General features: G+C 30.5%; 2 protein-coding genes across 2 annotated transcripts in view; both read right to left on the reverse strand.

The window, feature by feature from the left end:
- Nucleotides 1–928: 928 nt before the first annotated feature.
- On the reverse strand, nt 929–2,566 carry LOC127705359 (neuronal acetylcholine receptor subunit alpha-6-like). Its single transcript, XM_052209666.1, has one exon. The coding sequence runs from the start codon at nt 2,331–2,333 to the stop codon at nt 1,092–1,094; it is 1,242 nt and encodes a 413-aa protein (XP_052065626.1). The 5' UTR covers nt 2,334–2,566; the 3' UTR covers nt 929–1,091.
- Nucleotides 2,567–9,047: 6,481 nt separating this feature from the next.
- The window catches only part of LOC127705357 (rab11 family-interacting protein 5-like), a 33,784-nt gene continuing 26,225 nt past the window's right edge, over nt 9,048–16,606 (reverse strand). Inside the window, exon 10 of the mRNA XM_052209664.1 lies at nt 9,048–16,130. Within this exon, the coding sequence (XP_052065624.1) occupies nt 15,981–16,130 (150 nt within the window). The 3' untranslated portion in view covers nt 9,048–15,980. The remainder of the gene's footprint in view (nt 16,131–16,606) is intronic.

Below are 16,606 nucleotides of genomic sequence, written 5' to 3' on the forward strand. Positions count from 1 at the left end.
TATTAAAACAACTTTATAATGGAAGGTGCATAACCTCAATAGGTTTGAAAACTTTCTGTAAAGTTTCAGGTCTGCGTTAAAATATGTAGCAGTAGATTACACAATTCTAATACCATTTGATACCTTATCCTTTATGTAAAAATAGTTAATATTTATGTAACGTCTTACCACTCTATCTTCTTTTTTGTAAATCCTTTACCTACACACTAAAGTCGGGGTTGTTTAAAATGGTTAGTAGTTTCAAATTGGTGGCATTAATATATGCATCTTTTATGAAGAACTGAAATTCTGTATTGGAATAGTAGCATTATTTTTTAGTATCGGGTTTGTACTAACATGAGCAACATGACTGGTGCCACATATGGAGCAGGATCTGCATACCCTTCCGGAGCACCTGAGATCACCCCATGTTTTTGTCGGTGGGGTTCGTGTTGCTTTTGTTTGTTTGTCTTTTTCTTTTTTAGCCATGGCGTTGTCAGTTTATTTTTGACATATGAGTTTGAATGTCCCTTTGGTATCTTTCGCCTTTCTTTTGTGAATGAAAGGCTCAACATTCGGCATATCAGTCCCGTGCAATACCTAGACTAGACCTCACAATTGTGGGTATTGGACTGGACTGGTATTAGTCTGGTCTTTAATTTGTACTGTGTGTGTCCGATTGTGATATTGTGACCGAGTATGAATTTTGCATGGACGATGATGCACGCATGACAGGAGACCCGTACCCTGTCTCGTTCTTTTAGGGGTTCATGAGATTCCCTCATTTTGTGTTTGATACCTTGGTGTGTCACTTCCTTATTGATGTACAAGATTTAAACATCGTAAAACTACTGTCTCCTTAATTTAGGGTTACATCGGGACTAATTTGAAAATGGTGTGAACATCTACATTCATCTCATTTATAATGATTTTACAAATTTCGAGCAAATCAAAAGAAATCCTTTTTCTTTTTTATTCTCTTGATTTTTCATATGTTTGCATATTGCTATTTGTGTTTGATTAATTAATGGGATTACATAAGTCTCCATTGCCGCCATTGTTTGGCATATAAAATGTTCATTTGTTAATTCAAACAATTATTCTGTGTAAATTTAAATAGTTTTCGTTATAATCATGAAGAATAACAATACACTGACTGAGAGTACAACAAACGAAGTCCTTAGAAGAATTGTATCAAGTGCTTTACATATATCACGCCACGAAATATCTTGCTTATTATTATCAATCAAACCTTCACACGCGTTCAAATCTGAATTATGAACATTTGATTTGTTATTCTGCACTTCAACCCAATTTTCTCTCTTTTTCAAGTTATTCCGTCTACAGCACAGTACTATCCACTTTAGATAACTTGGTATTGGGTGATTCTTATTTCTAAACTGAAGTCGAAGACAAATCATTGTACTTAAGCATGTCAAAGAACTGAAGACGAGGTCAAATATAAGGAAATAGCCAAGCAAAGACATCGGTTCAGATGTTTTCGGTAGGTGATTTCCGATCAGAGTCAAAAACACAGATATCGCCAATAATACCGTGATAGCGTATGAAACTCTTTCTCCGGAGTCTGGTGGTAACAGAAATACGCATGAATTCAAAGCCATTAAAAATATAACAGGAAGGACAACGTTGATGACATAAAACCCTGGACGTCTCTTCATTGACACTGACATATCAATTAATGACAAACCAGTAACTTCGTCTACTCTGTCATTGAAAGCCGTTGACGTTATCCGCCAGGTTCCGTGTTCCGAAAAATAATTCAGTTCGATGCCATTAAATGACTGCAATAAAATTTCATTTGATAAAGTTCCCCATGCCATCAAACGTATTGTACAAATCTGTTCGTCAAACGGAAAGTAAGTAATATCCACACTACATGAACTAATTAAAATTTCTCCTGGTGTCCAGTATGCAAGTCCGTTGCTGAAATATCTTACTGTCATAAAGTCTTTTCCAATCTGATCGATTTTACAAAACGGATTTGTAATAACTAGTGTTGGTTTCCATACATCATCCTGTAAAAACGTTAAGGTATGTGTATTGTTATAGTCTAAAGTGTTCCAAGTCATTCTTGAATCATGCCACGTAATTCTAAAAAATCCAATGACTGCGAATTTTCCGTTTACTTCGTCGAATTCCTGAATGGCACCCAAATTAAAAGATACATTAACACGTGTAGCCAATGACTGGTCATCTCCTGGTCTTATTTTTTTATTGTAGTCCATGAATAGTTTTGAATAAAGTCTGTCAACATCAGATAGTCTAGAACCAAAGATAAATGTTCCACTGTTGAGCATGAGAAGTTGTAATATGAGAAAGCTATTCCACTCCATCTTTCAGAATGTAAAAATAATTTCCATAAATTTATGATAAAACACTAAAATGTTTTATTAATCGGATTACATCTTCTTGAATGTTCGATATCGACTTGAAATGACAACACTTGTTATTTGTTTTCATGCTGAAACGACTTTCAAATTGTAAATGCATCCAATTAAGTAACATTCAGGAACGTCCTTCCTTCTCCGCTTAAATCACTATACAAACATCTGTTGATAGTATCAATGTTGTGTAATCAATTAGTCACTAATCATATTAATAATATCAATACACCTTTTATTTGATATTGTATCATTGCATTTCTAATGCATGTCAAATAAAGCATAAAGAACTAATATATTGAACAGTCTTAATGTATAGAAAAACTTCAAAATTAATAGATAAATTTGTTTTTGTAGAGGCATTGTCCTCATCTAATGATAACTATAAAAACCATTTTCTACATTTTTCTAAATATATAATATCAATGAATGGTTTTCTCTCGATATACATTACTTCCCTTACGTTTTATTTTTCTTGACACGTGAAGCTTACTTGATACTGAATATGACTGCGAGTCTTATGTTATAAAAAGAGGACAGTTTTTCTAGAACATTAAATGCAAAATCATAATTAATTTGATTATTTCACATAATCAATTTGCAAATAATGAATAAATAAATAAATAATTATATAATGATACCTAATAAGCAAGAATTATTTTACCCTTACATAACAAAACTTTCGCTTCTGTATCATTAATTCATAATTAGTATCGAATTGTGTAAATGATGTATTAGTTCGTTACTAAATATGAATTGATTATAAAGCGATAAGCAAATTGTGCTGTATCATGAAATTAATATGATATAAAATCCACCTTTTACCTTTGTTGTGAATTCTTTTTTTCTTTTTAAATATTGTGTACTGTATATTGATTATTGTAAATTCGATATATGCAAGGGTCATCAGTGTACTGCTAAGTTGAAAATGAATAACTAGAAGATACAGAAGTGAAAATAAACATTATGACAAAAACCAATCATTTAAAAAATTTTAAAAACAACTTACATGTTGTAAAATCCAAGAAACAGCATTTGAAAGTTGAAAATATTTTGACCAAATATTATCTCTATCAATTGGCGTTCGAATGCTAAAACATGGGTTCTTTAGTTTTTAACTATAAATAATATTGTGACATTTTTCTGTGAATTAACATGGCGGGTGTTGCATTCGTAGCAGGAAACTCACCTGATCTCGATTCTCAGTTTGGAGTTCATGCGATTCCCTCAGATTGTGTTTGTAACCTTGATTTGTCTTTTCCTACCGATTTTCGAGATTTAAAAATCGTTGAACTACTGTCGCCTTAATCTATATGTTCATATTATGGAAGTAACTTTGTTTTCCCTTGCTTATCTGATGAAAAAGTAACTCATAAAGAATTTATATCATGACTTAAAACTTTATTTGCTTAGTGAATAATCCTGGTGTACTTAATATTCTAAAATAGTTCAATCTATGGTGTAAGGGAGGTAACTGTTGATTTACATTTCATATAAAAAGGATAGGTTTCATAAAAAAAAATGGCATGGGAACACACGAAATGAAAAAATTTAAGATTCTTTCAACTTTTTAGCAACATTTTTCTGACCAATTAAGCTATGTTTATGCAATTTACTGTCTATGTTCAAAGTTGGAGATATTGTTTTAATGTCTCAAGTAAAAGTATGCTAACTTCTTTTGCCCATCAACAGTAAACAAAAACATTTCTAAAATAGTTATTTCCCCTTTGCTGCCAAGTAATTACTGTAAAAGCTACATCTGGTGCAGTAAAATTGGTACCGTAAATGTTATTATTACCACTTGGTTCATAGCTCTGTCTGTATCCTGATGGCCTGGCCATCAGCCAATATTTGGGTACTGGCATAGAAAACGCACACTGTTTTATCAAAGTTTGCTGTTATAAAATTTAGGAAATCATTTTGAAATAAGAAATCTCTCTTCATAATGCAAAACTTTTGATTCCTAGTCTGGGTATGGCTTTCAGTTGGTCCTTTTTTGTTTCGTCATCTGTTCAGGTTTGTATCAGGATTTGGATTATCTAAATTTTGGCCTCGTTCATCATTGAATAGATTTAATTGTTGAAAAGCACATCATTGCAGTAAAATTGTCACGTTAATGTTATTTAAGAAAAGCCTTGCGGTGAGTTATTGGCATACTCTGGATTCATTTATTTTCATGGTAAAAAAATTTTCGCGGATTGAGGAAAAATCGTTTTTCGTAGACGATTAATTTCGTGTTTTTTTCAAGAACTTGCATGCGAACCTATAAAAGATGTGAAACTTCGTTGAAATTCAAATTCATGGTTCACCTTTACCCAGGAAATCCACAAAAATTGGTATCTCACAAATAAAAAATGAATCCACAGTATTTGATCAAATGCTCCGCTAGGCGCAGCTTGATAAGACCGCAAAGGTCGAACCCTGGACAGGCAAGTAGGGACACTACATTCAAGCTTGATACAGCTCTGACTTTGGATTGTGATTTGATATCTAACACAGCATAGGTTTCTGACACAGAATGAATGTAGTCAAAGAACTAAAAAAAATTTTAAATTGGACTTTACCTATCATGGTCCAATATCCAAAATATAAATGCACGGTTAGATTCAGTATATCCAAGTACACCAAGAATTCAATTTATCTATTTATTAATGGACAATATTAGCTAAGTTTTAAGAGGGGTTTGCTTCATAAAAAAGATATGTATATATATCATTCTGAAAATAAGTTCAAACAGAATAACAAACAAACCTACCAGGAAGTTTACAAAAAAGAATGAAAAAAAAACCAATTTCAAAATATCATTCATCATTAGTACAATGAACTAAAATGTGAAATTGGATATTAACCTTTTATGGTCCAATATCAAAAATCTAAATACATGGTTAGATTCAGCATATCAAAGAACCCCTTGAATTCAATTTTTGGTGAAATCAAATAAAGTTTAATGTATGACCCTGTGGACCTCAAGGTGGACCAATGTGATAATGGGGCCCAAAATCCAAAATCTAAATACGCCGTTAGATTCAGCGTATAAAGAAACCATAAATTAAATTTTTGTTAAAAAAAAAATATGTATATATATATATCATTCTGAAAATTAATTTAAACAGAATAACAAACAAACCTTCCAGGAAGAATAACAAACAAATCTACCGTCATTATACTGGATACCAAAACTTCACAAAACTTCGTATTAAGAACGATACATAGCTGGGTCATCAAGATGTTCGACTAAACATCTTTCTGAAGTGTTGACTACTATTCTTTCTACAGTAAAAGATAGCCTTCAAAAATATTGTGATGAGATATATTCAACCAGTGGTGTCAATCAGATGTGAATTCTCAAAAATTCTAAAGATCTACTTCTAATCTCAAATCACAATCTCTGCAATTTTGCAGCAACATTAAGACCTTTGATTTTTCTACGCTTTACACTACTATTCCTCATGCTCACTTGAAAGATCGACTTCACCAACTCATTAAACAGAGCTTTTTCTATAAAAATGGAAATCCTAGATATAAATTTCTTGTTTTGGGTCATAATAATTCTTATTTTGTGAAGAACCACACTGATTCTATCAGAAAATACAGTGAAGATGGTATTATCAAAATGCTGGAATTTTTAATCGACAATAGATTTGTTGAGTTTGGAGGATTGATATTTCAACAGCAGTCGGTATTCGAATGGGTACTAATTGTGCATCCCTTCTGGCTGACTTGTTTTTGTACTCGTATGAAGCAGAATTCATTCAGAACCTTCTAAACGACAAAAAGAAAAAGCACCTTGCAAATTACTTTAATTTTACTTTCAGATATATTGATGATTTCCTATCACTAAATAACCCATATTTCAGTCAGTACTTGCATCTCATATATCCCAGTGAACTTGAAATTAAGGATACTAATGATACAAGAAGGACTGCTTCATACCTTGATCTTTTCCTCAATATTTACACAGATGGACGACTTCACACTAAAGTCTATGACAAACGGGATGATTTCAACTTCCCAATTATCATTTTCCCATTTCTCAGCAGTAACATACCCTCTGCTGCGTCGTATGGTGTTTACATATCTCAATTGATACGTTATGCTCGTAAATATTCACACTATACTGACTTCATATACAGGAGTGTGCTCCTTACGCAGAAACTGCTCCAACAGAGTTATGATCAGGAAAGATTAAAGATTACACTCCGTAAATTTTATGGACACCATCACGAATTGGTTGATCTATACGATGTGTCTGTGTCTAAACTTACTAATGACATTTTTACCACGTCTAAGATTGTGGTTTAACATCTATGTTGTCTGTCTGCTAAGTACCGAACGTGACCTATTCCCGAATATGACTGTTATACCGAGTGTGAATTTGCATTGCCATACGAAGTGTCTCGGTATTTTGTACATCCAACATTCATGTATTTATTTTTGATGTTTCTGTTATGGTTTCGGCTGAAAAATGTGTTATGTCTTATCGTTTGTTATCCAAATAATTATAAAACTGCCTTTCAATACCATCATTGTCATATTCCCGAATATGACTGTTATACCGACTGTAAATTTGCATTGCTATACGACGTGTCCCGGTATTTTTTACATCCAACATTCATGTATTTATTTTTGATGTTTCTGTTATGGTTTCGGTTGAAAAATGTGTTATGTCTTATCGTTTGTTATCCAAATAATTATAAAAACTGCCTTTCAATACCATCATTGTCATATTCCCGAATATGACTGTTATACCGACTGTAAATTTGCATTGCTATACGACGTGTCCCGGTATATTTTCTACATCCAACATTCATGTATTTATTTTTGATGTTTCTGTTATGGTTTCGGTTGGATAGATTGGTTTGTAGTCCAAATAATTATAAAATTGCCTTTCAATACCATCATTGTTATGAAAATTGTTTGGACGAGTTTTGTGAAAATAATTTTATAAAGTTCGAGATTGCATGTTAGTTACGTAAGCGCGTCACTGTTTTCGATATCTTTTGGTGTCTGTCGTTGATGGAATATGTTCGTTGTTGTTCTGCAGTTTGCATGTTGTGTGGGTATAATATTATTTGCTTGTGCGTTTCTCTGTGATGAATGTTTTTACGTGTGTTTGTGCTGTATTTCTGTCACGTAATGTTGTCATTTTAGCGATCTTTTTTGAAATTGTCATAAATAAACTCATCATTTAGCGGGAGGTTTGGCTAGCCATTAAACCAGTTTCAACCCAACATGTTTTCTTAAAATGTCCTGCACCAAGTCAGGAATATGGCAGTTGTTATCAAATAGTTCGTTTCTATGTATGTTGGCGTTTGTTTTTGTTGCACTTCAGTGTTCTTGTTGTTCCTTTGTTTTCCTCTTATAGTTGATGTGTTTCCCTCGGTTTTAGTTTGTAACCCGGATTTTTTTCTCTCAATCGATTTACGACTTTTGAACACCGGTATACTACTGTTGCCTTTATTCAAATCAATCAAGTTTAATTTTGGACCCCGATTTTGACCAACTTGAAAACTGCGCCAAAAATTAAAAAAATTATACATGTTTAGATTCAGCATATCAAAAAAACCCTTAAATTCAATTTTTGTTGAAATCAAACAAAGTTTACTTTTGGATCCTTTGGATCTCAATGTGGACCAATTCAAAAACGGGACCCAAAATCCAAAATCTAAATACACGGTTAGATTCAGCATATAAAAGAACCCCAAGAATTCAAGACTTGGAATTAAACCCCATTGAAATTGGTCAAGAATAAACAATTTATACAAAGCATTAGAAAAGTACTATTTTTGGCCCCTTTTTCCTAAATGGTTAGGACCATAACCCCCAAAATCAATCCCAACCTTCGGTTTATGGCATGGAACCTTGTGGTACAATTTCATTGAGATCCACAGACTTATACTCAAGTTATTGTTATAGTTTTTGGTCCCTTTTTTACCTCTAATTCCTAAACAGTTTGGGCCATAACCCCCAAAGTCAATACCAACTTTCCCTTTGAAGTATGTAACCTTGTGATACAATTTCACAGAGATCCATACACTTACACACAAGTTATTGTCCCAAAACAAGAAAAATGCTTGTTTTTGGCCCTTTTTTGGCCCTTCATTCCTACACAGGACAATAACCCCCAAAATAAATCTGATACTCAAGTTATTGTCTGGAACTAAATGTCTTCGGACCACTACGACGACGACGCTGACAACGTCATAATCATTATACTACCGCAAAAATTTTGCAGTCGTATAAACAAAGTGTGAGAAATTCACATGGTTATCAATGAACAGTTTGTACTAAATTTAAATCAACTTCTTTCACAAGCATAAGATAGAGAGAGAATACTATCATAATATATAAGCCTTTGTTTTGCATGATTATTTCAAATCATAAATTATAATATGCTATAAGTTTACAGGAACTATACATGCAGATGTATTTTTCTAAATTGAGGGCAATAAGACTCCACTTATTTTCATTTATAGGCAAACTTCATGTGAAAAGTTGGTTGTAGATGATTAACATGGTGTTTATACTTTCTTCAAGTAATTCAAACTTCGAGATAATACTAGGGTTTTCAATAATATAAATTAAGAATTTGGCAGCATCTTAGAATCTGGAGTGCTCCTAATTAAGCACTATTTGCTGTTTAAAAATAGATAACAAAGTATAAAGAAATGTGGCATATTTTATTTATCATTCCATTAAAACTCTTCAACAGTAGAAAACACTCAAATTTCTTGACTAAAATCTATAAACTAAGCACCAAAATTTACAGTTTTTTTTAAGTAGAAAGTGTAAAAATTATTTCAGATCATTTAAGACATTCCTTGGAATGTAACAAGATTTGTATTATCTAATACCTATGGTAAAACAAACTAAATGTACAACTATCTCTTTATAATATCAAGATACACAACCATCAGAAATAAAGTATTAAGAAATAATACAAGTTAGATGACATAGTGGCATTATCCTGTGCAAAGTACTTTTGAAGAAGGTTTTTTTTTTAACAAACACTTAAAGACCTAATGTTTCCAAAATAATCCATCAAGAGTATTTCCCTCCATTAATTATCATATATCTATCTTCCAAACTCCATTATATGTAGGGACAGGAAACTTTCACCACTTTCTTGTGAACTATCTTTATATAGAACAATTAACTGGGTATATAAAATAATTCATCATAGATATATATATTTCTCTAATTCTTTGGCAATTTAACCCTTTCCAGACCCATCATATAAATTTTTTTTTAAATTTATCAACATGTGGTTGCCGATGATCTCAGAACATGATTGGATGAGTTTAAGGGTCATAACCTTTATCAGCTCTCTGGATGAATAAAATTTGTGCTAACAGGTGTTAATGAAATTGACAACTTTGTGGAATGTGGAAGGCACTCGAAGGGGATTTTCCTTTATCAAAAACGAAAATCTATTTGATAATCATTAAAGAAACAGATTCTTACATAGTAACTCATGGATTATCGGATTTATCTAATCTCGATAGATAAATTATCAATTTTAAAGCTAGGCGAGGACTTTAAAATTTGATTATTTAACTATCTCAATTGGATAAATCCGATAATCCACTGGTACCAATGTAAGCATCTATATATATATATATCATTTGTTGAATCATACTTTTACCAAAGAAATCTGTATCTCTAAATTGCTAAATAATAAACCATGACATGGACATTTTGGACAAAAGCTGTAAATTGTTCTACCAATTTGTTTGTTCGTTGCTGTTTTTTACCAGAACAATAATTACTTACTCCTTTATCATATAATGTACCATTTAATAGATATAATCCGCTTTTATGCAATATATAAGGTTTTGAGAAAAGATGCATGTATTTGGACAACAGGTTAATGTATGTGCAAGTTAGAGTCGGTAAATCTCTGTATAACAAAATATGTCTGGAACTAGTTGCTAGGAGTTTTTTTTTGCTTTGATCAACATTGTTACAAGCATCAATAGAGCTGTTCAACATACATCGGATGAGTATTAAATACAGATATTTTCTGGAATTGACTGACTCAAAACAAACTATAACTAATAACAAAATTAGCCAATAACAATCTTCACTTTCTGTACATCATCCTTATCACAAAAAGACTTCAAAAATTCTTATTCCTCAATTTATGTAGAATATAGAGCAAGCTAATCCTTACATAAAGAACAAAACAATACTTAACATGTACTATTTTATTTATGCAAAACTCTTTATACTAAGAGAAGCATTTTCTAGATATCTTGTATAATTTTCCAAATATAAATGACTTTGTGTACATATTAATACATATGACATTTATTTGTTATGATCTGGTGCATCATAAACAATGCTTAAATTATCATGAACCATTAAAAAAGTATACAAAAATATGAAAACATATGAAATTTCATGAGTATTCTTAATAAATTTGTAACTTTACTGGTTTGTGACAATTTAATTGATAAACTCTATTTAATAATGGTAAAAAATGTATAATATATATTTGAAAATAAATCAACTTTATTCTCTAAAAGTTCACTTAGAAGTAGGTTTTATAGAAGCAAAAAATTTAACAACTGAATCTACCCTAACACAAATACTAAGTGGGCAATAAAAATCATAAATTGAATAAAACCAGACAACTCCATGGCAAAAAAACAAAATTATGTAAAGTTTTTAGTCAATTTAATCTTTAATTTCTCGCTACACACACACAGTCAGTGTACCCTAAGGGCAATTGTAGTTTACTTATCTCTATGGCACATTTTGATGGCTTTCTATATCTCATAAGTATAAGTATAGGATACTGCAACTCCTCTTTAATGATCACCACTTAGTCGACACAGAGTTGTCAAAATCATATAAACTAGCTACATTATATCTATACAGATACCAGTTATCTTTTATTTAATAATGAACTAACCAGCTGACTTGTATTTGTAAAGAAAACTATAATTCTAAAATGATTAAATTGTTTATGCAGGCAATATGTTATTTTGTATGTTAAATATTCGGGGGGAAAAGTGCTTCTGCATCTTAACACTGGCAAGATTTCATTCTAATTAACATAAAAATGTAGGATTAAATATGGAATGATCAATTTTTCGAATAGTATATTTTTCTTATGTGGCTAAATGCAATGCATATATATGAAATAACTATTTATAATTACCACCTTATGTAAAATTATAGAAATATAATCAATTAAACTGAAAAACATGAAAAGAAATAAAAATAAATGAAACCAATAAAACATTAAAAATAGCAAAAAGAAAAACGTTAATAACCCGGTACTATATCAAAAAACCGTACTAACCTAAAAAAAAATCAATTCCACATATATTCAAATATTTTCTGTATTCCTGAATACACTAGAACACTTGGTCTGTATTTTTTGCAAGCAAAATACACATGGTAACAAATTCATTTTTAAAATAAACAAATTTGATCTGCTGAAAATATACAATAATCCTTTATAAATACAAGCCAAATATACTGTATAAATATAAAAATATCAATAAAAATGATGATAGAGGAGTCTTTTGTTAATGATCCGACTAGATAACATTACTAATGGATGACAGATGTTTGGAATCATGTGAAGATATTTAGCAATTGTGAAAGTACCATTCAATGGTTTATGATTAAACAAAATAACTACAATTTCCAAATAAGAAATTCCACTGATAACCGTTTTTTTTATTCTATTGTAAGTTTTTGACCAGGGTAGAAAGGGGGAAGTGGGTTCACAGTGTATAATTTTGTTTTCCATATCATGTTTATTTCCAGAAGCATGGGAGACAAGATGGATAGATATATATATATCTAAGTAATACAATTTTTTTTTTGATAAAGTTTAACTAAAATAAAATTTATTTGCATGATAAGAATTATTAAAATTTTATATATTCACTATGGAAAGCAAATAAAACAAAATTAAATGACAAACTGGTACCTACTCTAAGGATTGGTTATTACTTGTATGTTAAATAACAAAGTTTTAATGATCAAAATGATACAAAATTATGAACAATCTGTAAATTTATATGAAAAAATATGACTTTCACTCACAACATTTTTTGAAATGAACATATAAAAAATAACACAACCAATTGATTTATAGGAATGTTCAATCACAACACATCTTGTAACAAAGACAAAAAAATATCAACCATTGTATAATACTAGATTTCAAATTAATTGTAGTACTTCATGATTGTTAAACTTTATTTAGGGTAAGTACAATGCTTAATAAGTTACTGATATTGGTTTCAAAATATTGACCAATCAGATCTCACAACGCTTTAATGGTTACAGATATTGGTTTCTAAATATTGACCAATCAGATCTCACAACGCTTTAATGGTTACAGATATTGGTTTCAAAATATTGACCAATCAGATCTCACAACGCTTTATTGAGTACAGATATTGATTTCAAAATATTGACCAATAAGATCTCACTAGGCTTTAATGGTTACCAATATTGGTTTCAAAATATTGACCAATCAGATCTCACAACGTTTTAATGGTTACAGATATAGGTTTCAAAATATTGACCAATCAGATCTCACTAGGCTTTATTGGTTACAGATATTGGTTTCAAAATATTGACCAATAAGATCTCACAACGCTTTATTGGTTACAGATATTGGTTTCAAAATATTGACCAATAAGATCTCACAACGCTTTAATGGTTACCAATATTTGTTTCAAAATATTGACCAATCAGATCTCACAACACTTTATTGGTAACAGATATTGGTTTCAAAATATTGACCAATCAGATCTCACAACGCTTTATTGGTTACAGATATTGGTTTCAAAATATTGACCAATCAGATCTCACAATGGTTTAATGGTAACCAATATTGGTTTCAAAATATTGACCAATCAGATCTCACAATGGTTTAATGGTAACCAATATTGGTTTCAAAATATTGACAAATCAGATCTTTAAATAGATAATAGAACATTTTGAACCTTAAATAGGTGAAATATAACAGAATATTCTCAGATAAGTAAATTTGTGTTAGATAGTGGTTTAATTTTTATCTGCAAAAGGTATGTATTATATATGAAATTAATCATACAATTTACAGTTACAGTTTTGAGTAAGAGTAAACAAAAGGTAATGATCATTTTTTCATTCATATAGATATTCTCCCTGTTTCAGTCAAACTAAATAAATTCTTCATAAATGAAAATCCAATCCAAAAATACTTGATTATGCTACTTCCTATATTGTAGTGGGTAACAGAACTTTACCTTTAATTCTTCACTATTTAAAAGAAAGAAATATAAAATAGATTGGTAAATCTTCACAGAAATATAAAATATATGTCAAACCTAAAGATACTGAAAATAATACAGCACTTAAATGAAAATCTCACAATCATGAACGAACACATCTAAGTTTATTGAAAAAAACATCAGTAATTATATTGGGTCTAATGACTTTTGGAAACTGAACAAAAAAACAAAAAAAAATTGTTCTTCAATTTGTAACAAACATATTCTTACAAAAAGTAATTTATTGTTAAATGGCTTCAGCTATAAATTTCACAAAAAGTAATAAACTGGAAATCTGGAGTAATATAACAATGTAATATATCACATTATTTCTTTTCTTACTGAAATAATAAATAGGTCTGTTATCAAAAAGATGAGTTAATAACACATCAAAAGTGTGCAGAAAACTATAAAATGTGAATCTGCAGAGCAATTTTTAAAACTTCTATCACAAATTTTGTTCATTTTTATCCTTAAATAGTTCAAATTATTTTAAAGAATAAAACATTTGATGAAGGGTTTTTGAATGAAAGGTTTTGTTTCAATTGAGTGTTTCACCAATAAAAATAATTAACAGTCCAAATATACACATTTTGATTTGCATAAATAATGTTTAACAGACAACTGAATAATAACAAATAAAATCACAGATCTATTTCATGTAATATCATGTAATAAAATGTGGACACAGAAAAATGTCTCACATTATGCTAATGCCATGACAGACCAAATGTCATTGACCTGAATACAACCAGATCTTCTTAAACTGGTCTGATCATAGGAAGCAGGACAACCTATAAACATGTATCATCATACAATCGTTATAAATGTAAATATTAATAGTTAAGTACATCTACTTTATTTCATAAAATAAAGTTTTCATTGTGGCACATTTGCAATTATCATGATTTGGCCATGGTTACTTTCATGACTTTCATCTATTTACTTTTGTATTAGTACAATAAATCTCTTAAAAAATCAATGTTAATCATCATAGATTAACTAACTGAATAGTAGGGTTTTCTAACTAACACGCCAATACTGAAGGTAATCCATTTTTTTGAGTTTACAGCATGCATGTGTTTTTGTTTTGAATCTTTACATTGTTTCACTTAATAAAATAAAGGTATAATGGGAGTATTCTGCAAATAATCATAAATGATTGATCCACATTTTTACTGAAATCAGCAAATTTTTCAAGTTCAATTTAGTTATGGGCTTTTCAATTTGATTTTATTTGATGGTAACAACTTTGATATAAATACAAAAGTTTTTTGAATGATTAAAAAAAAATTTTTTTTAAATTAGGCAGATAACCTGTATTATTTATCATTAGATTATGATAGACAATTATCTAAATTTTTATATTCGTTTTGTAGCAAGATGAATAGAACAGTGACCATACTTTTTTTCTGAATTTTAGGAGCATTTTTGAAGAGCTATATTCTCACATCTATATCACAAAATTATATCATTTAGTTTCCTTTCTATTCACATTGTAGTGTTTTTTTTTTTGTGTAAAATACTTACAAAATATGAGAATTGTAGCTTGTATGCGAACTCAGTGATCTTTTCCAATCATTGTATTTTTTTGTAATATACCATTAAATTAACTACAATTTGGTAGTCTTCAAAATTAAATCATTGTTTATTTTCACTCCCAGACATTCCATATAAAAAATGGAGCACAGGCTAGAAAGTTTACTAACGAATGCATGGTTTTTGCTGAAAGTTGCACCAAATCAAACTCAGCTGAGACAGAATATATCCTCATTCATGACACTTGGTTAACTGATTACAATTTTTACATTGAACAATAAACAATGATAGTTATTACCATCCATACGATAAGTCAGGCCAAACTCTTTACCATCTTACAACAAAAATTAGATGTGAGTGTAAGAATATTATTAAAACTGCTAATACAATGGTCTATATAATAGGTAACTATTGAACAAGCAGATAACTTAAAGGTCTAAGGAATTTTTAGGCCCTAGCAAATCTGTAAACCTATTACATATTTATTCTATTGGACAACAAACTTGTGATCAATGAATTGAATAGAAAAACTTGTCTAAATACAGCTGTGCACCAATGCCCTCTGTTACTTGTATTATAAAACAATACAACTATAGATTTTAAATTATTGACATATACACATGGGTTCTGTATAAATCTAATGTGTTAACACATACACATGGGTTCTGTATAAATCTAATGTGTTGACATATACACATGGGTTCTGTATAAATCTAATGATAAAAATCCATGAAAAATGTTTTTGCCAGGTTACATCTTAGAAGAGGCTCTCAACTTATTTAAATCTGGTTCCATTTTGCAGTATCCTGGGTGTAGCCTCCATTACCCTGACTAACAAACTATCTATATAACCCTCCAAGTCTTTAACATACTGGTCCTTCCTAATTAACTGGGCTTTGTGTTGTATTACTATTCTAATCAACTCCTGAAGAACAACAAAGAAATCTAAATTTACTTATAGATGTCTTTTTTTGTTTTATTGCTGTCTAGTTTAGTTGCTATCTCACTGATATTTCCTATGATTGACACTAATATAGGGGAGACAATAGTTTAGTTGCTATCTCACTGATATTTCCTATGATTGACACTAATGTAGGGGAGACAATAGTTTAGTTGCTATCTCACTGATATTTCCTATGATTGAAACTAATGTAGGGGAGACAATAGTTTAGTTGCTATCTCACTGATATTTCCTATGATTGACACTAATATAGGGGAGACAATAGTTTAGTTGCTATCTCACTGATATTTCCTATGATTGACACTAATATAGGGGAGACAATAGTTTAGTTGCTATCTCACTGATATTTCCTATGATTGACACTAATGTAGGGGAGACAATAGTTTAGTTGCTATCTCACTGATATTTCCTATGATTGACACTCACTGATATTTCCTATG

This window comes from Mytilus californianus, unplaced genomic scaffold (genome assembly GCF_021869535.1).
Source record: "Mytilus californianus isolate M0D057914Y unplaced genomic scaffold, xbMytCali1.0.p SCAF_6, whole genome shotgun sequence".
Lineage (NCBI taxonomy): Eukaryota > Metazoa > Mollusca > Bivalvia > Mytilida > Mytilidae > Mytilus > Mytilus californianus.

Excerpts from the sequence above, each read along its gene's own strand:
- LOC127705359 (XM_052209666.1), bottom strand. The coding sequence starts at position 2,333 with ATGGAGTGGAATAGCTTTCTCATATTACAACTTCTCATGCTCAACAGT.